Source organism: Bombina bombina, chromosome 4 (genome assembly GCF_027579735.1).
Source record: "Bombina bombina isolate aBomBom1 chromosome 4, aBomBom1.pri, whole genome shotgun sequence".
In the NCBI taxonomy this organism is placed as follows: domain Eukaryota; kingdom Metazoa; phylum Chordata; class Amphibia; order Anura; family Bombinatoridae; genus Bombina; species Bombina bombina.
Window position 1 is genome coordinate 1210421211 of NC_069502.1, and position 26245 is coordinate 1210447455.

The 26245-nt window shown below is 42.1% G+C and overlaps 1 protein-coding gene across 2 annotated transcripts in view; it reads right to left on the minus strand.

Moving 5' to 3' along the window:
- Positions 1–392: 392 nt before the first annotated feature.
- Positions 393–26245, minus strand: part of RNF8 (ring finger protein 8) — a gene marked incomplete at its 5' end in the record, with an annotated part of 52475 nt that continues 26622 nt past the window's right edge. The window contains 1 exon segment of one of the 2 annotated variants that reach the window (XM_053712706.1): positions 393–3079. In XM_053712706.1, coding sequence (XP_053568681.1) covers positions 2844–3079 — 236 coding nt within the window. 2 annotated transcript variants of the gene reach the window in all.

Here is a 26245-nt window from a genome sequence, read left to right on the forward strand (position 1 = left end):
AACATATAATGCTAAATTAGAATACAATGCAGGAGATATGAAAGTATTTTATAGTAAATCATAATGCAAATAAATTCCCAGAGACACATTTATACCCTGTATAAAGCAGCAGTGATTTAACCCCTCAATTGTCTGCATACTTATGTCATCAAGGGCTTAATCCATTGCTTCATGCAAATCAGGTCAGTCAAGGAAGACAGTCTCATATATATGTAGTGAAAACTGCGGGTTTACTTGCAAACCTTGTACACAAGAGCGGCTCCTTCATTAAAGCCAGGGCTATTAACGGCTGCCAGCACTGTAAATATAGTCATCTATTTTTTCTTGCCAGCTGAGCTACAATAAATTGAAAAGTTTCTCCCAATAAGAAGAAAACAAAAAAAGAGTTCCAATTATAAATGGAAAAAAATAAAAGGGTTTATTAATGCAAATAAAACATTTCAGTTGTAAATACTATAGCGAACACATTATTGTAAGGGAAACGCTGGGGGTTATTTTCAAGCAACATCTTTAAAGGGAAAACACAAAGAAACACAAAAATAAAATGGTATGATGCCAATTGTGAGATAAACAGTAAATAATGCATATCTGGGAAGACCAGGGTTTATAATTAAAGGGACAACCTAATCCAGAATGTTTATTGTTTAAATAGATAAATAATCCCTTTACATAACAAAATATACCGTTTACCTCTGTGATTACCTTGTATCTAAGCATCTGCAGACTGTCCCCTTATCTCAGTCTTTTTGACAGACTTATTTTAGCAAGTCAATGCTAAATCATAAATAACTAAGGGAGTGAGCACAATGTTATCTATATGGCACACATGAAAGTGCACTGCCTAGCTGTAAAAAAAACCCTTTCAAAATGCACTGAGATAAGAGGCAGCCTTCAAGGAGTTAGAAATCAGTTTGAGCCTACCTAGGTTTAGCTTTCAACAAAGAATACCACTCGGAACAAAAATGACATTCGATGATAAAAGCAAATTGGAAAGTAGTTTAACATTACTGCCCTACCTGAATCATGAAAGTTAAGAGACACGAGGGACCTAACATTATTCTCTCAATGATTCAGGCAGAAATAAATTAAAAACTTTTTATTAAATTGTATGCTGTGCTTTGTTCTCAGGGAAGAGATACAGTAGTTAGTGTGCATGTGTGTCTGGAGCACTAAATAGCAGGAAACACAGCTGCCACCTAGTGCTCTTGCAAATGTATAACATCGTTACTAAATTGCTGCTATATAGTGCTTCACACGTGCATGCTCCTGAACCGACTGACCTGCTTTTCAACAAAGGACACCAAGGGTACTAAACTAGAAAGTTTTTTTTTTTAATGTTATGCATGTTGTGTAGCTAAAAACTAAGGAGGATATAAAACAGCAACACTGCCGAATTCAGACTGTCCGGCCGGATTCCGCAGGTGTCTAAGTGCTCCAGGCCTTGAAACGCGTTGTAGGGTTCAGTCCCACAGACTAGTCAGTGGTGTTGCTGCTTTGCATTTAGCTGCCCAAAGATACTTGCTCACTGTTTGGTGTCGTTTTATTTTACTTCTGTTTATTGTTGGACAGCAGCGTTCAGGTTAATACATTTTTACTGATTTGGAATTTTACAATTTTTTTCTTTTTTTTTTTTTTGGAAGGAAATTCAGACCCTTTCGTGTTTTACTTTATCGTGGGCACTTTATGTTATTTTAATATTAAGTTATATATATGTCAAGCTAGTGTTGTTGTAAGACTAAAGTCTTGACACGTTTTTGTCAAAGCAAACATAATTACCGTGAAACAGTTTCTCACTCAGCTACGCTAGGCTGCTGCTTTCATTTTCTTACCTTAAAGGTCAGTGACTTCTATAGAATTGGACTAGGCAGTCGGAATAACCCAAGCAACAGAGGAGAAAGACACTTGCGTAACCACAGCTTACCATAATGTCACCGTAATTGGACATACTGAATGAGAAGCAAACTGCACAACTGGAATGGAAAATATTTATAACATAAAGCAGCATAAAGGCAAAGACGGATTCATTTCACCGCATAAAGTGAAAAACAAAGGCTGTATTTTGGAGGTGCACAGGAATTTTCCCCCTGAAACAAGATAAAGAGCAACAAGTTGCAGCCTTCTGGACACAACATAGTTAATAAAGGCTTGATAAGAGTTCTGTAAATAGTGAAACAGCGCCCCTTTAACTGCTTGCTCATCAGCACCACCCAGTGTTGGGATCTGTATCTGATGAACAATGAACCATAAGACAGAAACCGACATTCAAAAATTCTTCAATTATTTTTTTTTAAACCATATAGTTTATCTGTATAGAAACCTATGATATGACTTGCTTAGCACAGGGAATAAGTGTATTGATTAAGAATGAGGTAAGAGGGGGAAAAAGCAATCCCAGCTATGTAGCAAGTTGTGCAAAAACTGTGAATTGTACAAATGCATCACAAAAGAACTGCGGCACATGAACCAAATCTAATGAAAACCTGAAGAACACAGAAGCAATCCTCAAAATCGTGAATGAAAATGGGGGGGGGAGGAAACTGATTGGGCAAAATCCAACAAAATAATAATTAATGTACAAAGGTTTAGTCCCCAAGCAGTCGAGCGGTAGCGTTTTTGTGACATAGCGAGGTTGATGTCCTTAATTGAGAAAATCTGCAAGAACCAAGTAAATAAATAATAATCTGAAAAAAAATCTCTCTATCATCAACCTTAGCAATACAAAACTTCACTTTTCTTGGCTCAGTCAACGTTTTTTTTTTCTTTGTTTTTTTAATTTTTGGAATTTTCAAAGCATTCCAGAGCTCACGGTGATATGGGGTGCAAGATATTTAGTCTGTAATAAATCAGATGATTAGAAAGCTGTCATCTTCATCATCTTCCTCATCATAATAATCTGAGTTTAATCCAATGACGTCATCGATTTCCTCCCAGTAATCAGCACCATAGTCATATTCCCCCAAATCATCAATGTCAGAGTTGCTGCTGCTGCTGCTGAACACGTACAATGTAGGCGAATGCTGAGAGCTACTGTCGCTGTCTAGATGTATGGGTTCTGCCACCTTTACTTGACTGCTCAGTGCTGGAGGGAGAGAGAGAGAGAGAGAGTCAGGTTATAGCAGAGAACAACAGTGATCCTAGACAGGAAGCTTCTGAAATGAAGCTTCAGTTGCTACCCCTATGGAACAAGGGCACTATAAGCAGCTGTATGAATGAAGAATTTCACACTATATAAAACAGTTAAGTAAAATAAATCAAATACTCTACTTTCTTCACATGCAAAAACATAAATTATGCTTACCAGATAATTTAATTTCCTTCTGTATAAGGAGAGTCCACAGCATCATTCCTTACTGTTGGTAAATACTAAGACTGGCCACTAGGAGAAGGCAAAGACAACCCAGCCAAAAGCTTAAATACATCTCCCATTTCCCCCAGTCATTCTGCTGAGGGAACAAGGCACAGTAGGAGAAATATCAGGGTATAAATGGGGCCAGAAGAAAAAATAATTTAGAGGGCCGCCCACTGGAGAACACGGGCAGGGGCCGTGAACTCTCCTTATACAGAAGGAAATTAAATTATCTGGTAAGCATAATTTATGTTTTCCTTCTTAATATAAGGAGTCTCTGTCACGAATACCTCAGGAGTTAGCTGAGAAAGGGGTTAATTCTGTGTAGTGGTGAACTAAGAACCGTTGTTTGTTTTTTAGAAATAGCTGTGCACTGGGTTTGTTTGTGTTTTCTTTGGTGTGCCAGGACCCATCATAAATAGTTTCTAAAAAAAAAAAAACTTCCTCCAAATGTTAGTGTATGCATTGAGTCAATCTGTCAGTTCCAGAGATACCACAGTGCTTCTCCCCCACATCCTGATAAGGTCAATAAAAGGACATTGGTCTAATGCCTATATGTGTTTTAAGACTGGGGGGTTTCTTAGCCTGCCCAGGAGGGTGTGATCAGGCAACCTGATCTATGGAAAAAAGGTATAAGAATCTTTTTTCAGCTATGAGTTGCCATTCTTACAAGGGGAGCTGTTCTACAGACTAAGAATACATTGCTTCATGCCAGCCCCTGGCACAGATCTTGAAACTAGGAAAGTATTTTATTTTAAAACACCGTTTGCAAATGTGCCATTTTATTTGTACCAAATTTTATTAATAATGCATTGTGCATAATATTTTTTGGCATAATAAATAATTATTTTATTAAGTTTGGCCTTTGTCTAATAATTGAACCACGTTAGTGAAAGAGACTGGAATATTAGAACTGTATAATTTAGGTTATTTTTCTGCTAAATTATACTCAGAGTTAATGTGTAAGTCTGGGTTTTTCCTTAGGATTTTCCCTTAAATTTTAAGTGGTGGCAGCTGAGATATTGTAGTTAGTTAGTGTGGGTGGCATTAAAGGAGTTTTGGGGCATTTCTTTTACGTCTAGTACAGACTGGAGAGTGCTGTTGACCTTTGCACCCACTGAACTACATCACAAGCTGGCCTGGTGTGGCTAGATTGTGACCTATCAGTGAGAGTAGAAGGGGTCTGATAACCCTTTCTGTGCCAAATAAGTGACTGGCGCAGGGTTGGATAACCTTGGTTCGTCACAAATTGGTGGGCAGCGGTGTAGATCATTTTTTTTTTAATTAGATTTTAGTGCTTGTGGATTTACTAGAGTGAAAATACCGGTACTAAAATAAATTGTTTCTTACAATTTCCAAAGGCTAAAACTCAGTGCATTATATAGTCACACAATGCAAACAGTCCCCTTCCCTATTCTCCGTTTTTCTTTTCTATTTTATTTTTACCATGGAATCATACGAGCAACAGACTAAAGAAGCGTTGGCACTCTTATGCCAGGAGCGTGATATTCCAACATGTGGAAAGAACAAAGATGTACTAATACAAGCTCTTGTTGAATATGATAACAGCCAAATCACACCAGTTGAGGTCTCAGGAGAGATGTCTGCAGCTGGGGGCAGTGATTCATCAGGATCTGGGGATCCATTGGACTGTTATTTGCAAACTGCTCTTAAACATATGGGCTCAGTGGATGCAAGTTTGCGCATGGAACTGATTACAACATTTTATGAGAGAGAGTCTCTGGCAGCTGAGAGAGAGGCTCTGGCAGCTGAAAGACAAACTGCTGAACGACAGGCGGAGAGAGAGTATCAGCTACAGCTTGCACGGTTAGAGAGAGGGATGGTCTCCCCTGTTAGTGAACCTAGAGACCCACCTGCTCCCCGAGTGCGTGCAGAGAATTTTCCCACTCTGGAGAAAGATGGAGATGTGGATGTATTCCTGCGTAGCTTTGAGAAAGTTTGCAGACAGTGCCAGCTTCCAAGGGAGCAGTGGGCCAAGTACCTTACCCCTGGCCTGAAAGGTCCCGCACTGGAGGCGTTTGCTGAACTACCCACAGAGTTTGATCAGGACTATGATTCCATTAAAGCTGCACTGCAGAGGAGGTATAATCTTACTCCTGAGGTGTACAGGAAGAAATTCCGTTCTCTGCAGAAAGGTTTGTCAGAGAGCTATACTACAGCTGTATGACAGCCTTTAAACAGTGGGTCAGAGGATTAAAAGTTGCCACTATGGAGGAGCTGGAAGATGTGATCGTGAAGGAGCAATTTATGCAGCTGTGCCCAGCAGAAGTTCAAGCATGGGTTTTGGATCGGAAGCCCATAACAGCATTGGAAGCTGGTGAGCTGGCTGATTTTTACACAGCCAACAGGTCACCAGAGAATGGGGGGAAATCCTTTTCTAAGGGGGATCCACCTGGAAAGGAGCTGCTGCACGACCCCCCTTCACAAAACCTGCTGTGCGTTTGTTTCCTGTGTCTATTCCCTCTGGGAAAGGAGGGGCGAGTGCTGCATCTGGGCAGGGGGATACCCGCAGAAGTTTTGTTTGCAACAAAGTGGGCCACATCAGCTCCACTTGCCCAGAGAGGATTAACTTGGAGCAATCAGCTGGAGGGGGTAATCCCTCAGAAGTACCAGCATCTGTTTTGTTTGTTACCCGTCCAGAGGAAAACAACCATGAGAACTTGCAACCTGTGACTGTTTGAGACAAGGTAACCTTGGGGCTTAGGGACACGGGTGCAGAAGTGACTATTGTGCATCCAAAGCTAGTGAACTCTGAGAACAATATCCCTGGAAAGACTAGCAGTTAAAGGGATTGGGGGAATGAAACTTGCAGTGCCTATGGCACGTGTATATCTTGATTGGGGAGCGGGGAGAGGTTTAAGAAATGTGGGGGTATCTGAAAATATCCCTAATGATGTTTTAAGGGGTACTGATTTGGGTAGATTGTTATCTCTTTATGTGCCCGACAATGCTACATGTGACCTAGGGACATTAGTTGTCGACCCTTATGTGAAAAGGGCTGTGTGTGAAAATGCTCAGAGACATTATGACCAGGAGAGAGGACAGAGTGTATGTGTGCAAAGTGCTGTGCCTGAACTGGGGGTGTCTGTGCTGAGATGTGAACCTGTACGAGGAGAGACTGATGGGGGAGAAAGGCAGATAGACTGTGTGGGTCTGTCTGTGCCTGAACCAAGTTTAACTGTACAGGGAGAAACTGTTTGTGAGAGGAGGCAGATGAGTGGGGAGTGTCTGTCTGTTGTGGACCCTTATGTAAAAAGGGCTGTGTGTGAAAATGCTCAGAGACATTATGACCAGGAGAGAGGACAGAGTGCATGTGTGCAAAGTGCTGTGCCTGAACTGGGGGTGTCTGTGCGGAGATGTGAAACTGTACCGTGTGAGACTGATGGTGGAGAAAGGCAGATAGACTGTGTGGGTCTGTCTGTGCCTGAACCGAGTTTAGCTGTACAGGGAGAAACTGTCTGTGAGAGAGAGCAGGGGGAAGAGCTAGCCCACTCTATGACAGAAGCAGCAGAGCCACAGATTTCAGAGTGTGTGGGGGAGGAGGGTACAGGATACTCTTTGAGGGACCCCCAGAATGAGTGTGAAAGATTGTGGGTGACAGAGACCCCAGTAACCTCAGCTGTGACCTATAAACAGACTGCACAGACTAGGGGACAGAGATTGACACAGACTGCAGGCATGGGGGGGGAGTACAGAGAAGTGTATTTACACAGCCCCACAGTGCCATTCAGCAAATACCCTGAGAGGTGTACAGCATCAAACTCCCCAGCAGCTAGGACCCACAGTGGAGAGAAGGGGGGCAGTTAGTCAACCCCCTACCAACCATAACAGAGTGCAGGAGTACAGGAATTCTACTCCAGTGGGAGGGCAAGAGCCCTGGGTAGTTAAGCAGCAACTGACAGCACACAATATGTTCAGAGAGCACACCATAGGTAGCAAGACCCTAGGTTTCACAGGCACCTCTGTAACAGGGAATGATGTGTTATTCAGGGATAAGATGCAAGCCTTATTGGGGGGAGGTACCTGCAAAACCCAGAGATGCCATATTCCCACAAAAAACAGTAGCAGGATTTTACTGCCAGAGAGGGAGTATTTGAGATGGGGCAAAATGTTCTGGTACTAACACCCATGGGGCAGAACCAGCTACTGGCTGCATAGGAGGGGCCCTGCAATATATTAAATCAGTTGGGTAGAGCAACTAGTGTGTCACTTTTAAAAGGAGGGCATCTTGCTGGCAAAACTGCTATGTGCAAAATGTCTGGCAATGGCGTTATCACCGCAAGGGGAAGCTCCCTTTGATACGCATCGGGAGTGGCTCGTAGACACCCCCCCTTTTGCGTCTCTTATTGGGGGAGGTGTCACGAATACCTCAGGAGTTAGCTGAGAAAGGGCTTAATTCTGTGTAGTGGTGAAATAAGAACAGTTGTTTGTTTTTTTAGAAATAGCTGTGCACTGGGTTTGTTTGTGCTTTCTTTGGTGTGCCAGGACCCATCATAAATAGTTTCTAAAAAAAAACCTTCCTCCAAATGTTATTGTGTATGCATTGAGTCAATCTGTTAGCTCCAGAGATACCACAGTGCTTCTCCCCCACATCCTGATAAGGTCAATAAAAGGACATTGGTCTAATGCCTATATGTGTTTTAAAGGGACACTATCAAAATTAAACTTTCATTATTCAGATGGAGCATGCCATTTTAAACAACTTTCCAATTTACTTCCATTAAAAAAATGTGCAGAGTCTTTTTATATTTAAACTTTTTGAGTCACCAGCTCCTACTGAGCATGTGCAAGAATAAGTGTGTATGCATTTGTGAATGGCTGTTGGCTGTCACATGGTATGTGTATGCATTTGTGATTGGCTGATGGCTGTCACATGGTACAGGGGGAGTGGAAAAAGACATAACTTTTAAAATTGTCAGAAAAAAAATCTACTACTCATTTGAAGTTCAGACTAAATGCTATTGCATTGTCTTGTTATCTTGCATTTGTTGATTATGCAAATCTACTGTGTTGACTGGTCCTTTAAGACAGGGGGGTTTCTTAGCCTGCCCAGGAGGGTGTGGTCAGGCAACCTGATCTATGGAAAAGAGGTATAAGAATCTTTTTCAGCTATGAGATGTCATTCTTACAAGGGGAGCTGTTCTACAGACTAAGAATCCATTGCTTCATGCCAGCCCCTGGCACAGATCTTGAAACTAGGAAAGTATTCAATTCTGTTTTTCTCCCTTTTTATTTTAAAACACTGTTTGCTAATGTGCCATTTTATCAACTTTTATTAATAATGCATTGTGCATAATATATTTTGGCATAATAAATAATTATTTTATTAAGTTTGGCCTTTGTCTAATAATTGAACCACGTTACTGAAGGAGACTAATATTAGAACTGTATAATTTAGGTTATTTTTCTGCTAAATTGTACTCAGAGAGTTAATGTGTAAGTCTGGGTTTTTCCTTAGGATTTTCCCTTTAATAAATTTTAAGTGGTGGCAGCTGAGATATTGTAGTTAGTTAGTGCGGGTGGCATTAAAGGAGTTTTGGGGCATTTCTTTTACGTCTAGTAAAGACTGGAGAGTGCTGTTGACCTTTGCACCCACTGAACTACATCACAAGCTGGCCTGGTGTGGCTAGATTGTGACCTATCAGTGAGAGTAGAAGGGGTCTGATAACCCTTTCTGTGCCAAATAAGTGACTGGCGCAGGGTTGGATAACCTTGGTTCATCACAGTCTCCACAGCATCATTCCTTACTGTTGGGAAACTTATACCCAAGCTCTAGAGGACACTGAATAATAAACGGGAGGGACAAAAAAAGAGGCGGATCCTAATCTGAGGGCACCACAGCCTGCAAAACCTCTCTCCTAAAAGCTGCTTCAGACAAATGCAAAAACATCAGACTTGTAAAATTTAGAAAAAGTATGTAAGGTGAACCAGGTAGCCACCTTACAAATCTGATCCATAGAGACCTTGTTCTTAAAGGCCCAAGAAGAAGCCACTGCTCAAGTAGAATGAGCCGTAATCCTCTGAGTAGGTTTATGTCCCGCTGTCTCATAAGCAAAATGGATAACACTCCTTAACCAAAAAAGATAAAGAAGTCGAAGAGACCTTTGACCCTTACGCTTCCCAGAATAGACAACAAACAAGGAAGAATTTTTTTTAAAATCCTTAGTAGCCTGAAGATAGAACTTCAAGGTGCAAACCACGTCCAAATTATGAAGCAAACGTTCCTTCGAAAGAGGAGGATTGGGACACAAGGAAGGAACCACAATCTCTTGATTAAAGTTGTGGTCTGACACAACCTTAGGAAGAAAACCTAACTTAGTATGTAGGACAGTCTTATCAGAATGAAACACCAGATAAGGAGGCTCACATTGCAAGGCAGCAATTTCAAATACTCTGCACGCAGAAGCAATAGCCAGTAGAAAAAGAAGCTTCCAGGACAACAATTTAATGTCAATTATATGCATAGGCTCAAACGGAGCCCGTTGCAACAACTTAAGAACAAGATTTAGACTCCAAGGAGGAGCCGTAGATCTAAACACAGGTCTGATTCTAGTCAGAGCCTTAACAAAGGACTGTACATCAGGAAGCTCTGAGAGCCTCTTGTGCAGTAAAACAGACAGGGCCAAAATCTGCCCCCTTAAGGAAACTGGCAGAAAGGCCCTTTTCCAGTCCATCCTGGAGAAACGACAGGATCCTGGCAACCTTAACTTTATGCCAGGAAAATCCACGCTCTTCACACTAGAATAAGTAGGTTCTCCACACCTTATGATAGATGCAACGTGTAACCGTCTTACAAGCTTGAATGAGAGTATCAATAACTCAGAAAAACCTCTCTTGGCTAGAACTAATCGTTCAATCACAACGCAGTCAGCCTCAGAGAATCTAGATTTTGATGAACAAAAAGACCTTGTTCCATTAGATCCCTGCGACAAGGTAACTTCCACGGAGGAGACGAATACATCCTCACCAGATCCGCGAACCACATCCTTCGCGGCCACAATGAAGCAATCAGTATCACTGATAACCGCTTCCTGCTTGATGCGAGACCCTACACGAGGAAGGAGTGGTAACGGCGGGAAAAGGCAGATTAGACTGAATCTCCAAGGCACTGCTAATGCATCTATTAGCTCCGCCTGAGGATCCCTGGACCTCAACCCATATCTGGGTAGCTTGGTATTGAGATGAGAAGCCATGAGATCTATCTCCGGCATCCCCCACCTGTTGCATATCTCCACACACACTTCGGAATGGAGAGACCATTCCATGGATGAAAGTATTGTCTGCTGAGAAAATCCACTTCCCAGTTGTTCACACCCAGAATGTGGATCACTGACAGCAAACAGCTGTGGACCTCCGCCCTCTCCAGAATCCGAGATACTTACCTCGTTGCTAGGGAACTTTTTGTTCCCCCCTGGTGATTGATGTAAGCCACCAAGGTTATATTGTCTAATTGGAATCTGATAAACTGGGACAAACCCAAAAGTGGCCAAGCCTTCAGAGCTTTGAAGATTGCCTGAAGTTCAAGAATGTTGATCGGGAGGGAGGATTCCTCCCGAGTCCAGCCGCCCTGTGCCTTCTTGGCAACCCAAACAGGATGTCCCCCGGGACAGATTATCTAGACAGAGCCACCAAGAGAGTGATTCTCTTGACTGGATGTCCAGAGAAATCTGTTGAGACAGATCCGAATGATCGCCGTTCCACTGCCTCAGCATGCACAGCTGTAACAGTCTGAGACGGAACCTGGCAAAAGGAATGATGTCCATACTAGACACCATGAGACCAATCACCTCCATACACTGAGCCACAGAGGGCCTTAAGGAGGTCCGGAGAGGAAGACATGCCAAAGCTAGCTTGCAACGTCTCTGGTCTGTTAGAAATATCCTCCTGGATATGGAGTCTATTATAGTACCCAGGAATTCCACCCTGGTGCTTGAAATAAGAGAACTCTTTTCTAGGTTTATCTTCCATCTATGAGATCGAAGAAGAGAGAGAAGAGATTCTGAATGGCCCTCCGCCAGACGAAAAGATGGTGCTTGTACCAGAATATCTTCCTAGTAGGGAGCTACTGCTATACGCCGTGTTCAGGCAATGGCTAGAAGAGTCCTTAGAACCTTCGTAAAAATCCTTGGAGCAGTATCTAGACCAAACGGAAGTGCAATGAACTGGAAGTGCTGGTGCTGGAACCCAAACCTTAGGAGCTGAAAATAATCCTTGTGGATTGGAACGTGAAGATAAGCATCATTCAGATCTATAGTGGTCATAAACTGTCCTTCCTGAACTAAGGAAAGGATGGACCTTATCGTCTCCATCTTGAACGAGGGGACCCTAAGCACTTTAGGTCCAGAAACGGACGGAAAGTTCCCTCCTTCTTTGGGACCACGAAAAGGTTTGAATAGTATCCTAAACCTCTTTCTGCAATAGGTACTGGAACAATGACCCCTAATAAGGAGGACAGATCCCTCTTTTCTGGCCTGTAAAACAGGCTTGAGAGAAGAAATCTGCCCTTGGGTAGATGAGACTTGAAACCTATCTTGTATGACCTCCAGGACCCATGGATCCTGCACGTCCCTGAACTAAGCATATGAAAAGAGTGACAGTCTGCCCCCTACACAATTCAGTGCCGGATCAGGGGCCGCCCTTTCATGCCGATTTAGTCTCGACGGGCTTCTTGCTCAGCTTGGATTAATTCCAGGACTGAGCCGGCTTCCAAGTGCTCTTGGTTTGCTCGGGATTAGTGGAGGGTTGCTGTCATTGGGATTTAGCAGAACGAAAGGAATGAAAATTAGAAACTTGTCCCTTTGACTTGTTCTTTTTATCTTGCAGTAGGAAGGCACCCTTGCCCCCTGTAACCGTGGAGATAATGAAGTCCAGGCCTGGACCAAATAAAATCTTTCCCTTAAAGGGGAGGGAAATAAGTCTGGACTTAGAAGTCACATCCGCAGACCAGGAAGGGCCTGAACCAAAAAGCCAGAACCCTTAGCATTTAGGCAAATAATCTGCATGTTTGCATCACAGATAAAAGAATTAGCAATTCTCAAGGCTTTAATTCTTTCATGGATAATGTTGAAGGGACCCTCCACCTCGATCAATTCCAATAAGGAGTCGCACGAGTAGGTAGCTGCTCCAGCGACCGGGCCAACGGCTGCTGCCGGTTGAAATAAATATCCTGTATGTTGAAACATCTTTCTTAGAAGAATTTCCATCTTCTTATCCATCGGCTCTTTGAATGACGAGCTATCCTCAAGCGGGATAGTAGTACGCTTGGCAAGTGTGGAAATAGCGCCATCCACCTTAGGGACTGAACCCCACAACTCCAATTGAGAGTCCGGGAATAATTTTTTAAAGGAAGACGAAGGGGAAAAGGAAGATCAAATTCTGTTGCATTCGTTCTTAATAATGTTCGCCATCTTTACAGGCACAGGAAAATTTAAAGGCACTACCCTATCCTCGTAAACTCTAATTTAGGAATCAAAGGTTCATCAGGCAGCTTGGCCTCTGGAACCTCTAATGTAGACAGGACTTCCTTTAGAAGAAACCGTAAGTGTTCAATCTTAAATCTAAAGTCTGGTTCCTCTGCAGCAGGAGGTTTAGATGCAACAGACTACGTCCCAGAAAGTTCACCCTCTAAAGTCTCAGAGTGTGACCCATCCTCCAATCCAATAAATTACATGATGACCCTGGGGCAGGAGAGCTATGTTTAACTATTTGCTTGTGTTTAGCAGGGCAAGGTAAAGCACTGAGGGCCTCAGACACCGCTGTTTTTAACTGCGCTGTAAAATCCGATGGTAAAAGGCCCCCTCCAGAAGGAGGATTAAGCATGCTACGGGAAGCTGCGTGTGTAGAAGAAGATGAATGTTGGGTGTGCACCTCATGGGACGGTGAGTCCTCAGAGGCGGATGGCTCAGTGGTATTAAAAGGGTTAACCTTCTTTGACCGAATAACATTGTCAAGGCATGTGGAACATAGTTGAGAGGGCGGGCATACAAAGGTCTCCTCACAATATAAAACAGGTATTACTATTTGGAATAGAGGGAGTACCCTCTAATATATCAGAATCCTCCATAGCTTAAGCTAATGACAGCAGAACACAGAAAATAAACAATCTTTATTTCTCAAAAAAAGACACCTTTACACTCCCAATGGCTGGGGCACTCACCACCTCCTAGACACAGACAATGCAGAGAAATAGCGTCTTCTCCAATAGCCAGCTTGGTCAGGAAAGAGAAAATTAAATAAAGACCACACCCGGTCACATGGAGCGCAAGGCAGGACTGCCCCTGCTATGAGAAAAAGCGTGCCAAGCCACAAGCTGCGTAGCACTCAAGTGAAAGTAAAAACCTGTGCATTTCAGCCCCATAACAGTCAGTCTGAGTCCAATAAATCTCACACATAAAGCAGCATAAAATCAAAGTATCACATTTGATTAATCCCCACTGTTCAATAATCCCCCTCAGGAGATATTAACCGTTTTCAACATATGTAAAAATTGAAACGATCTTACCAGAACCCATGCTGTGAAACACAGCCCTCTCAAGAGTGTGACAGTCTTGTAGCATCTCTCCTGACATGGACTTAAGTGAGAAAAAAAGCAGGCAGTGAAACTCGTCAACACTGATTGCTCCGTCAACACTGATTGCTTAGGAGCTGTTAGTAGGCAGTCTGTATGGGTTCGCAGAAAGACTCTCCCTGCATCTCCAGACCCTAACTTTGTCAATGCTTTGAGAGCCCGACAAGACTACTTAAAACTCCAGTCCCATATCGAAGGGCAGATATCCTGACTAAGGAACTACTCCGAAATCTGACACTTCTCTGCCAACCTCATGTGACCAAAGGCAAAGAATGACTGGGGGATAGGGGAAGTGGGAGAGCTATTTATGCTTTTGGCTGGGGTGTCTTTGCCTCTTCTTTGTGGCCAGCTTCAGTATTTCCCCATTTTGGAACTTATGAAAAACATGTCAAACACAAATACATTATTTCCACTAATAAAAGTATAAAATGTGGTTGCTAGTTCATATGAAAATTTAAAATTGATAAATACCTGGTATAATAAGTACCTGGAATAATAAATAATTGGTACAATAAATACCTGGAATAATAAATACTTGGAATACTAAATAATTGGTATAATAAATACCTGGAATAATAAATAATTGGTATAATAAATACCTGGAATAATAAATAAATGGTATAATAAGTACCTGGTATAATAAATATTTGGTATAATAAGTACCTGGTATACTAAATAATTGGCATAATAAGTACCTGGTATACTAAATAATTGGTATAAGTACCTGGTATAATAAATAAATGGTATAATAAGTATCTGGTATAATAAATAATTGGTATGATAAGTACCTGGTATAATAAATAATTGCTATAATAAGTACCTGGTATACTAAATAATTGGTATAATAAGTACCTGGTATACTAAATAATTGGTATAAGTACCTGGTATAATAAATACCTGGAATAATAAATAAATGGTATAATAAGTACCTGGTATAATAAATAATTGGTATGATAAGTACCTGGTATAATAAATATTTGGTATAATAAGTACCTGGTATACTAAATAATTGGTATAATAAGTACCTGGTATACTAAATAATTGGTATAAGTACCTGGTATAATAAATACCTGGAATAATAAATAAATGGTATAATAAGTACCTGGTATAATAAATAATTGGTATGATACGTACCTGGTATAATAAATAATTGGTATAATAAGTACCTGGTATACTAAATAATTGGTATAATAAGTACCTGGTATAATAAATACCTGGAATAATAAATAATTGGTACAATAAATACCTGGAATAATAAATAATTGGCACAATAAATACCTGGAATAATAAATAATTGGTACAATAAGTACCTGGATTAATAAATAATTGGTACAATAAATACCTGGTATAATAAATAATTGGTACATTAAATACCTGGTATTATAAATAATTGGCACATTAAATACCTGGTATAATAAATAATTGGTACAATAAATACCTGGCATAATAAATAATTGGTACAATAAGTACCTGGAATAATAAATAATTGGTACAATAAATACCTGGTATAATAAATAATTGGTACAATAAGTACCTGGAATAATAAATAATTGGTACATTAAATACCTGGTATAATAAATAATTGGTACAATAAGTACCTGGAATTCTAAATAACTGGTACATTACATACCTGGTATAATAAATAATTGGTACAATAAATACCTGGTACAATAAATACCTGGTATAATAAATACTTGGTACAATAAATACCTGGTATAATAAATACTTAGAATAATAAATACCTGGTACAATAAATACCTGGTATAATAAATAATTGGTACAATAAGTACTTGGAATAATAAATAATTGGTACAATAAATACCTGGTATAATAAATACTTGGTACAATAAATACCTGGTATAATAAATAATTGGTACAATAAATACCTGGTATAATAAATACTTGGTACAATAAATACCTGGTATAATAAATACTTAGAATAATAAATACCTGGTACAATAAATACCTGGTATAATAAATAATTGGTACAATAAGTACCTGGAATAATAAATAATTGGTACAATAAATACCTGGTATAATAAATAATTGGTACAATAAATACCTGGTATAATAAATACTTGGTATAAGCACCATTTACCTTAATGATTCACATTATTCTAACCCCCAGAGTGTGTGTAGAAATGTCAGTGTCTTTCTCCCACCATATTGAAAGGGACATGAAACCAATTTTTTTTCTCTCATGAGTCACAAAAGAATTTTAAACAACTTTCCAATTTACTTCTATTGTCAAATTTGCTTCATTCTCTTGGTATCTTTAGTTGAAGGAGAGGCGATGCACTAGAGGCATTTATGTGCAGTCACTAAGCTCTCAGTAACGCTCTCTGCTGCCCTGAACATACCTAGATATGTGATTTTAAACGAAGGATACCAAGAGAACACAGCAAATTATATAATAGAAGTAAATTGACAAGTTACTTAAAATTGCTGCTCTATCTGAATCATGAAAGAAGAATTTTGGGTTTCATATCCTTTTAAGAGTGATAAAATGACCTGATCTAATGCGTTACAGCATGTCATTTTATCACTAGGATCACTGCAACGTGAGGAGTTTAACCCCCACAAAATTACTGCTCTGGAGCTGCAGAGAACTGTTGGTTGTGTGTAAATCAGTGGCAGTTTCTGCTCCATACCAGCAGTTCCCTGCGGCTCCCAAGCGCTTCTTTAGCTAAGAAATGTTAACACCACTGACATAATATATCTGTTCTTCAACACCGCTTACCTTTTCACCCATAATGCTTAATATTAATCACATGGGCAGTAGTAAAGTGCACTCGTGCTGCTTCAGATAACAATTACACAAATCATTCATTCATTATACAAAGCCGATGAAAAAACAATTTATGCTTACCTGATAAATGTATTTCTCTTGTGGTGTATCCAGTCCACGGATCATCCATTACTTGTGGGATATTCTCCTTCCCAACAGGAAGTTGCAAGAGGATCAGCCACAGCAGAGCTGCTATATAGCTCCTCCCCTAACTGCCATATCCAGTCATTCGACCGAAAACAAGCAGAGAAAGGAGAAACCATAGGGTGCAGTGGTGACTGTAGTTTAAAATTAAAAAAACACCTGCCTTAAAATGACAGGCCGGGCCGTGGACTGGATACACCACAAGAGAAATAAATTTATCAGGTAAGCATAAATTATGTTTTCTCTTGTAAGGTGTATCCAGTCCACGGATCATCCATTACATGAGGGATACCAATACCAAAGCTAAAGTACAAGGATGAAGGGAGGGACAAGGCAGGTACTTAAACGGAAGGTACCACTGCCTGTAAAACCTTTCTCCCAAAAATAGCCTCCGAAGAAGCAAAAGTATCAAATTTGTATAATTTTGAAAAAGTATGAAGCGAAGACCAAGTCGCAGCCTTGCAAATCTGTTCAACAGAAGCCTCATTTTTAAAGGCCCATGTGGAAGCCACAGCTCTAGTAGAATGAGCTGTAATCCTTTCTGGAGGCTGCTGGCCAGCAGTCTCATAGGCTAAGCGGATTATACTCCTTAGCCAAAAAGAAAGAGGTTCCCGAAGCCTTTTGACCTCTCCTCTGTCCAGAGTAGACAACAAACAAAGCAGATGTTTGACGAAAATCTTTAGTAGCTTGTAAGTAAAACTTTAAAGCACGAACCACGTCCAGATTGTGTAATAGACGTTCCTTCTTTGAAGAAGGATTAGGACACAAAGACGGAACAAGAATCTCTTGATTGATATTCTTGTTAGATACCAGCTTAGGTAAAAACCCAGGTTTGGTACGCAGAACTAACTTATCTGCATGGAAGATCAGATAAGGAGAATCACATTGTAAGGCAGATAACTCGGAAACTCTACGAGCCGAGGAAATAGCTACCAAAAAAAGAACTTCCAAGATAAAAGTTTGATATCTATGGAATGAAGAGGTTCAAACGGAACCCCCTGAAGAACTTTAAGAACTAAATTTAAGCTCCAAGGTGGAGCAACAGGTTTAAACACAGGCTTGATTCTAACTAAAGCCTGACAAAATACCTGAACGTCTGGAACATCCGCCAGACGCTTGTGCAAAAGAATAGACAGCGCAGAAATCTGTCCCTTTAAGGAACTAGCTGACAATCCTTTCTCCAATCCTTCTTGGAGAAAAGATAATATCCTGGGAATCCTGACCTTACTCCATGAGTAGCCCTTGGATTCACACCAATAAAGATATTTACGCCATATCTTATGATAGATTTTCCTGGTGACAGGCTCTCGTGCCTGAATTAAGGTATCAATGACTGACTCAGAGAAACCACGCTTTGATAAAATCAAGCGTTCAATCTCCAGGCAGTCAGCCTCAGAGAAATTAGATTTGGATGGTTGAAAGGACCTTGAAGTAGAAGGTCCTGTCTCTGCGGCAGAGTCCATGGTGGAAAGGATGACATGTCCACCAGATCTGCATACCAAGTCCTGCGTGGCCACGCAGGCGCTATCAAGATCACTGATGCTCTCCTCCTGCTTGATTTTGGCAATCAGACGAGGGAGCAGAGGAAACGGTGGAAACACATAAGCCAGGTTGAAGGACCAAGGCGCTGCTAGAGCATCTATCAGCGTTGCCTTGGGGTCCCTGGACCTGGATCCGTAACAAGGAAGCTTGGCGTTCTGGCGAGACGCCATGAGATCCAGTTCTGGTTTGCCCCAACGATGAATCAATTGTGCAAACACCTCCGGATAGAGTTCCCACTCCCCTGGATGAAAAGTCTGTCGACTTAGAAAATCCGCCTCCCAGTTCTCTACACCTGGGATATGGATAGCTGATAGGTGGCAAGAGTGAATCTCTGCCCAGCGAATTATCTTTGAGACTTCTAACATCGCTAGGGAACTCCTTGTTCCCCCTTGATGGTTGATGTAAGCCACAGTCGTGATGTTGTCCGACTGAAATCTGATGAACCTCATTGTCGCTAGCTGAGGCCAAGTCTGAAGTGCATTGAATATCGCTCTTAGTTCCAGAATGTTTATTGGAAGGAGTGTCTCCTCCTGAGTCCACGATCCCTGAGCCTTCAGGGAGTTCCAGACTGCACCCCAACCTAGAAGGCTGGCATCTGTTGTTACAATTGTCCAATCTGGCCTGTGAAACGTCATACTTTTGGACAGATGGACCCGAGATAGCCACCAGAGAAGAGAATCCCTGGTCTCTTGATCCAGATTTAGTAGAGGGGACAAATCTGTGTAATCCCCATTCCACTGACTGAGCATGCAGAGTTGCAGCGGTCTGAGATGTAGGCGTGCAAACGGCACTATGTCCATTGCCGCTACCATTAAGCCGATTACTTCCATGCACTGAGCCACCTAAGGGCAAGGAATGGAATAAAGAATACGGCAGGAATTTAGAAGTTATGATAACCTGGACTCCGTCAGGTAAATTTTCATTTCTACAGAATCTATCAGAGTCCCTAGGAAGGAAACTCTTGTGAGGGGGGATAGAGAACTCTTTTCCTCATTCACCTTCCACCCATGCGACCTCAGAAATGACAACACTATGTCCGTATGAGACTTGGCAATTTGGAAGTTTGACGCCTGAATCAGGATGTCGTCTAAATAAGGGGCCACTGCTATGCCCCGCGGCCTTAGGACCACCAGAAGCGACCCCAGAACCTTCGTAAAAATTATTGGGGCTGTAGCTAACCCAAAGGGAAGAGCTACAAACTGGTAATGCCTGTCGAGGAAGGCAAACCTGAGAAACTGATGATGATCTTTGTGTATCGGAATGTGAAGATAAACATCCTTTAGATCCACTGTAGTCATGTATTGACCCTCCTGGATCATAGGTAGGATGGTACGAATAGTCTCCATCTTGAATGATGGAACTCTGAGGAATTTGTTTAAGATCTTTAGATCCAAAATTGGTCTGAAGGTTCTCTTTTTTGGGAACCACAAACAGATTTGAGTAAAATCCCTGTCTCTGTTCCTCCTTTGGAACTGGATGGATCACTCCCATAACTAGGAGGTCTTGTACACAGTGTAAGAATGCCTCTCTCTTTATCTGGTTTGCAGATAATTGTGAAAGGTGGAGCCTTGAAGTCCAGAAGATATCCCTGGGATATAATTTCCAACGCCCAGGGATCCTTGACATCTCTTGCCCACGCCTGGGCGAAGAGCGAACGTCTGCCCCCTACTAGATCCGTTACCGGATAGGGGGGCGTTCCTTCATGCTGTCTTAGAGGCAGCAGCAGGCTTTTTGGCCTGCTTACCTTTGTTCCAGGTCTGGTTAGGTCTCCAGACCGTCTTGGACTGAGCAAAAGTTCCCTCTTGTTTTGCATTAGAGGAAGTTGATGCCGCACTTGCCTTGAAGTTCCGAAAGGCACGAAAATTAGACTGTTTGGCCCTTGATTTGGACCTATCCTGAGGAAGGGCATGACCTTTTCCTCCAGTGATATCAGCAATAATCTCCTTCAAACCAGGCCCGAATAGGGTCTGCCCCTTGAAAGGAATGTTAAGCAGCTTAGACTTTGAAGAAACGTCAGCTGACCATGATTTAAGCCATAGCGCCCTACGCGACTGGATAGCAAAACCAGAATTCTTAGCCGTTAGTTTAGTCAAATGAACAATGGCATCAGAAACAAAAAAATTGGCTAGCTTAAGTGCTCTAAGCTTGTCAAGTATGTCATCCAATGGAGTGGCTACCTGTAAAGCCTCTTCCAGAGACTCAAACCAGAACGCTGCAGCAGCAGTGACAGGAGCAATGCATGCAAGGGCTGTAGGATAAAACCTTGTTGAATAAACATTTTCTTAAGGTAACCCTCTAACTTTTTATCCATTGGATCTAATAAAGCACAACTGTCATCGACAGGGATAGTAGTACGCTTTGCTAGGGTAGAAACTGCTCCCTCCACCTTAGGAACTGTCTGTCATAAGTCCCGTGTGGTGGCGTCTATTGGAAACATTTTTCTAAAAATAGGAGGGGGAGAGAACGGCACACCTGGTCTATCCCATTCCTTAGTAATAATTTCTGTAAACCTTTTAGGTATTGGAAAACATCAGTACACACCGGCACTGCATAGTATTTATCCAGTCTACCCAATTTCTCTGGCACTGCAATTGTATCACAGTCATTCAGAGCAGCTAAAACCTCCCTGAGTAACACGCGGAGGTGTTCAAGCTTAAATTTAAATGTAGAGATATCAGAATCAGGTTGCATCATCTTCCCTGAGTCAGAAACATCACCCACTGAAAGAAGCTCTCCTTCTTCAGCTTCTGCATATTGTGAGGCAGTATCAGACATAGCTCTTAAAGCGTCAGTATGCTCTGTATTTCGTCTAACTCCAGAGCTATCTCGCTTTCCTCTAAATTCAGGTAGTCTGGCTAATACCGCTGACAGTGTATTATCCATGACTGCCGCCATGTCTTGTAAAGTAAACGCTATGGGTGCCCTAGATGTACTTGGCGCCATTTGAGCGTGAGTCCCTTGAGCGGGAGTCAAAGGATCTGACACGTGGGGAGAGTTAGTCGGCATAACTTCCCCCTCGTCAGATTCCTCTGGTGATACATTTTTTTAAAGACAGAATATGATCTTTATTGCTTAAAGTGAAATCAGTACATTTAGTACACATTCTAAGAGGGGATTCCACCATGGCTTTTAAACATAATGAACAAGGAGTTTCCTCTATGTCAGACATGTTTGTACAGACTAGCAATGAGACTAGCAAGCTTGAAAAACACTTTAAATCAAGTTAACAAGCAAATATAAGAAACGGCACTGTGCCTTTAAGAGAAACAAATTTTGTCAGAATTTGAAAAACAGTGAAAAAAGGCAGTAAATCAAACGAAATTTTTACAGTGTGTATAATAAGCTAACAGAGCATTGCACCCACTTGCAAATGGATGATTAACCCCTTAGTTCAAAAAACGGATAAAAAAAACGATATAGACGTTTTTTTAACAGTCACACCAAACTGCCACAGCCTTGCTGTGGGCCTACCTTCCCCAACAAACGATTTTGGAAAGCCTAAGAGCCCTTTAGAGATGTCCTATAGCATTCAGGGGACTCCTGGAGGAAGCTGGATGTCTCAGTCTGTAAAAGTTACTGCGCAAAAAAGCGCTAAATTAGGCCCCTCCCACTCATAGTAACAGTGGAAAGCCTCAGTAAACTGTTTCTAGGCAAATTTAAGCCAGACATGTGGAAAAAACTAGGCCCCAATAAAGTTTTATCACCAAAGTATATATAAAAACGTTTAAACATGCCAGCAAACGTTTTATATTGTAAATATAAAAGAGTATTACCTCAGAAAGTAAGCATGACACCAGTCGCTATTAAATCACTGTATTCAGGCTTACCTTACATAAATTTGGTATCAGCAGCATTTTCTAGCATTCACATCTTCTAGAAAAAATCTTAACTGCACATACCTCATAGCAGGATAACCTGCACGCCATTCCCCCGCTGAAGTTACCTCTCTCTTCAGTCATGTGTGAGAACAGCAATGGATCTTAGTTACAACCTGCTAAGATCATAGAAAATCACAGGCAGATTCTTCTATTTTTCTGCCTGGGACAAATAGTACAACTCCGGTACCATTTAAAAATAACAAACTTTTGATTGAAGCAAGATAACAGCTACATTTCACCACTTTCCTCTTACTACCTCCATGCTTGTTGAGAGTTGCAAGAGAATGACTGGATATGGCAGTTAGGGGAGGAGCTATATAGCAGCTCTGCTGTGGGTGATCCTCTTGCAACTTCCTGTTGGGAAGGAGAATATCCCACAAGTAATGGATGATCCGTGGACTGGATACACCTTACAAGAGAAACTACGTTTATGTTCAGGTAGTAGAGATTTTCATTGACAGTTGGTAAATTTTATAGCACTCGGGAGCGTACCCATGGCACTAGCGGGAGCGTACCCATGGCACTAGCGGGAGCATACCCATGGCACTAGCGGGAGCATACCCATGGCACTAGCGGGAGCATACCCACGGCACTAGCGGGAGCATACCCACGGCACTAGCGGGAGCATACCCACAGGACTAGCGGGAGCATACCCACAGGACTAGCGGGAGCATACCCACAGGACTAGCGGGAGCATACCCACAGGACTAGCGGGAGCATACCCACAGGACTAGCGGGAGCATACCCACAGGACTAGCGGGAGCATACCCACAGGACTAGCGGGAGCATACCCACGGGACTAGCGGGAGCATACCCACGGGACTAGCAGGAGCATACCCACGGGACTAGCAGGAGCATACCCATGGCACTAGCAGGAGCATACCCATGGCACTAGCAGGAGCATACTCATGGCACTAGCAGGAGCATACTCATGGCACTAGCAGGAGCATACTCGTGGCACTAGCAGGAGCATACTCGTGGCACTAGCAGGAGCATACTCGTGGCACTAGCAGGAGCATACTCATGGCACTAGCACTAGCAGGAGCACTAGCATTAGAAGGAGCACTAACAGGATCACTAGCACTGGCAGGAGCATTAGAAGGAGCACTAACAGGAGCACGAGCACTAGCAGGAGCACAAGCACTAGCAGGAGCACAAGCACTAGCAGGAGCACAAGCACTAGCAGGAGCACAAGCACTAGCATTAGAAGGAGCACTAACAGGAGCACTAGCACTAGCAGAAGCATTAGAAGGAGCACTAACAGGAGCACTAGCACGAACATTAGCAGGAGCACTAGCACGAGCACTAGCAGGAGCACTAGCAGGAGCACTAACAGGAGCACTAGCACGAGCACTAACAGGAGCACTAGCACGAGCACTAGCAGAAGCATACTAATAGCACTAGCAGGAGCATACTAATAGCACTAGCAGAAGAATACTAATAGCACTAGCACTAGCAGAAGAATACTAATAGCACTAGCAGGAGCATACTAATAGCACTAGCATAAGAATACTAATAGCACTAGCACTAGCAGAAGAATACTAATAGCACTAGCACTAGCAGAAGAATACTAATAGCACTAGCAGGAGCATACTAATAGCACTAGCAGGAGCATACTAATAGCACTAGCAGGAGCATACTAATAGCACTAGCAGGAGCATACTAATAGCACTAGCAGGAGCATACTAATAGCACTAGCAGGAGCATACTAATAGCACTAGCAGGAGCATACTAATAGCACTAGCAGGAGCATACTAATAGCACTAGCAGGAGCATACTAATAGCACTAGCAGGAGCATACTAATAGCACTAGCAGTTGCATATTAATAGCACTAGCAGTTGCATACTAATAGCACTAGCAGTGGCATACTAATAGCACTAGCAGTGGCATACTAATAGCACTAGCAGTGGCATATTCATAGCACTAGCAGGAGCATACTAATAGCACTAGCAGGAGCATACTAATAGCACTAGCAGGGGCATACTAAAAGCACTAGCAGGAGCATACTAATAGCACTAGCAGGGGCATACTAAAAGCACTAGCATACTAATAGCACTAGCAGGGGCATACTAAAAGCACTAGCATACTAATAGCACTAGCTGGGACATACTAAAAGCACTAGCATACTAATAGCACTAGCAGGGGCATACTAAAAGCACTAGCATACTAATAGCACTAGCAGGGGCATACTAATAGCACTAGCAGGAGCATACTAATAGCACTAGCAGGGGCATACTAAAAGCACTAGCATACTAATAGCACTAGCAGGGGCATACTAATAGCACTAGCAGGAGCATACTAATAGCACTAGCATACTAATAGCACTAGCAGGGGCATACTAATAGCACTAGCAGGGGCATACTAAAAGTACTAGCATACTAATAGCACTAGCATACTAATAGCACTAGCAGGGGCATACTAATAGCACTAGCAGGAGCATACTAATAGCACTAGCAGGAGCATACTAATAGCACTAGCAGGAGCATACTAATAGCACTAGCAGGGGCATACTAAAAGCACTAGCATACTAATAGCACTAGCAGGAGCATACTAATAGCACAAGCATACTAATAGCACTAGCAGGGGCATACTAATAGCACTAGCAGGGGCATACTAATAGCACTAGCAGGGGCATACTAATAGCACTAGCAGGGGCATACTAATAGCACTAGCAGGGGCATACTAATAGCACTAGCAGGAGCATACTAATAGCACTAGCAGGAGCATACTAATAGCACTAGCAGGAGCATACTAATAGCACTAGCAGGAGCATACTAATAGCACTAGCAGGAGCATACTAATAGCACTAGCAGGAGCATACTAATAGCACTAGCAGGAGCATACTAATAGCACTAGCAGAAGCATACTAATAGCACTAGCAGGAGCATACTAATAGCACTAGCAGGGGCATACTAATAGCACTAGCAGGGGCATACTAATAGCACTAGCAGGAGCATACTAATAGCACTAGCAGGAGCATACTAATAGCACTAGCAGAAGAATACTAATAGCACTAGCAGGAGCATACTAATAGCACTAGCAGGAGCATACTAATAGCACTAGCAGGAGCATACTAATAGCACTAGCAGGAGCATACTAATAGCACTAGCAGGAGCATACTAATAGCACTAGCAGGAGCATACTAATAGCACTAGCAGGAGCATACTAATAGCACTAGCAGGAGCATACTAATAGCACTAGCAGTTGCATATTAATAGCACTAGCAGTTGCATACTAATAGCACTAGCAGTGGCATACTAATAGCACTAGCAGTGGCATACTAATAGCACTAGCAGTGGCATATTCATAGCACTAGCAGGAGCATACTAATAGCACTAGCAGGAGCATACTAATAGCACTAGCAGGGGCATACTAAAAGCACTAGCAGGAGCATACTAATAGCACTAGCAGGAGCATACTAATAGCACTAGCAGGGGCATACTAAAAGCACTAGCATACTAATAGCACTAGCAGGGGCATACTAATAGCACTAGCAGGAGCATACTAATAGCACTAGCAGGGGCATACTAAAAGCACTAGCATACTAATAGCACTAGCAGGGGCATACTAAAAGCACTAGCATACTAATAGCACTAGCTGGGACATACTAAAAGCACTAGCATACTAATAGCACTAGCAGGGGCATACTAAAAGCACTAGCATACTAATAGCACTAGCAGGGGCATACTAATAGCACTAGCAGGAGCATACTAATAGCACTAGCAGGGGCATACTAAAAGCACTAGCATACTAATAGCACTAGCAGGGGCATACTAATAGCACTAGCAGGAGCATACTAATAGCACTAGCATACTAATAGCACTAGCAGGGGCATACTAATAGCACTAGCAGGGGCATACTAAAAGTACTAGCATACTAATAGCACTAGCATACTAATAGCACTAGCAGGGGCATACTAATAGCACTAGCAGGAGCATACTAATAGCACTAGCAGGAG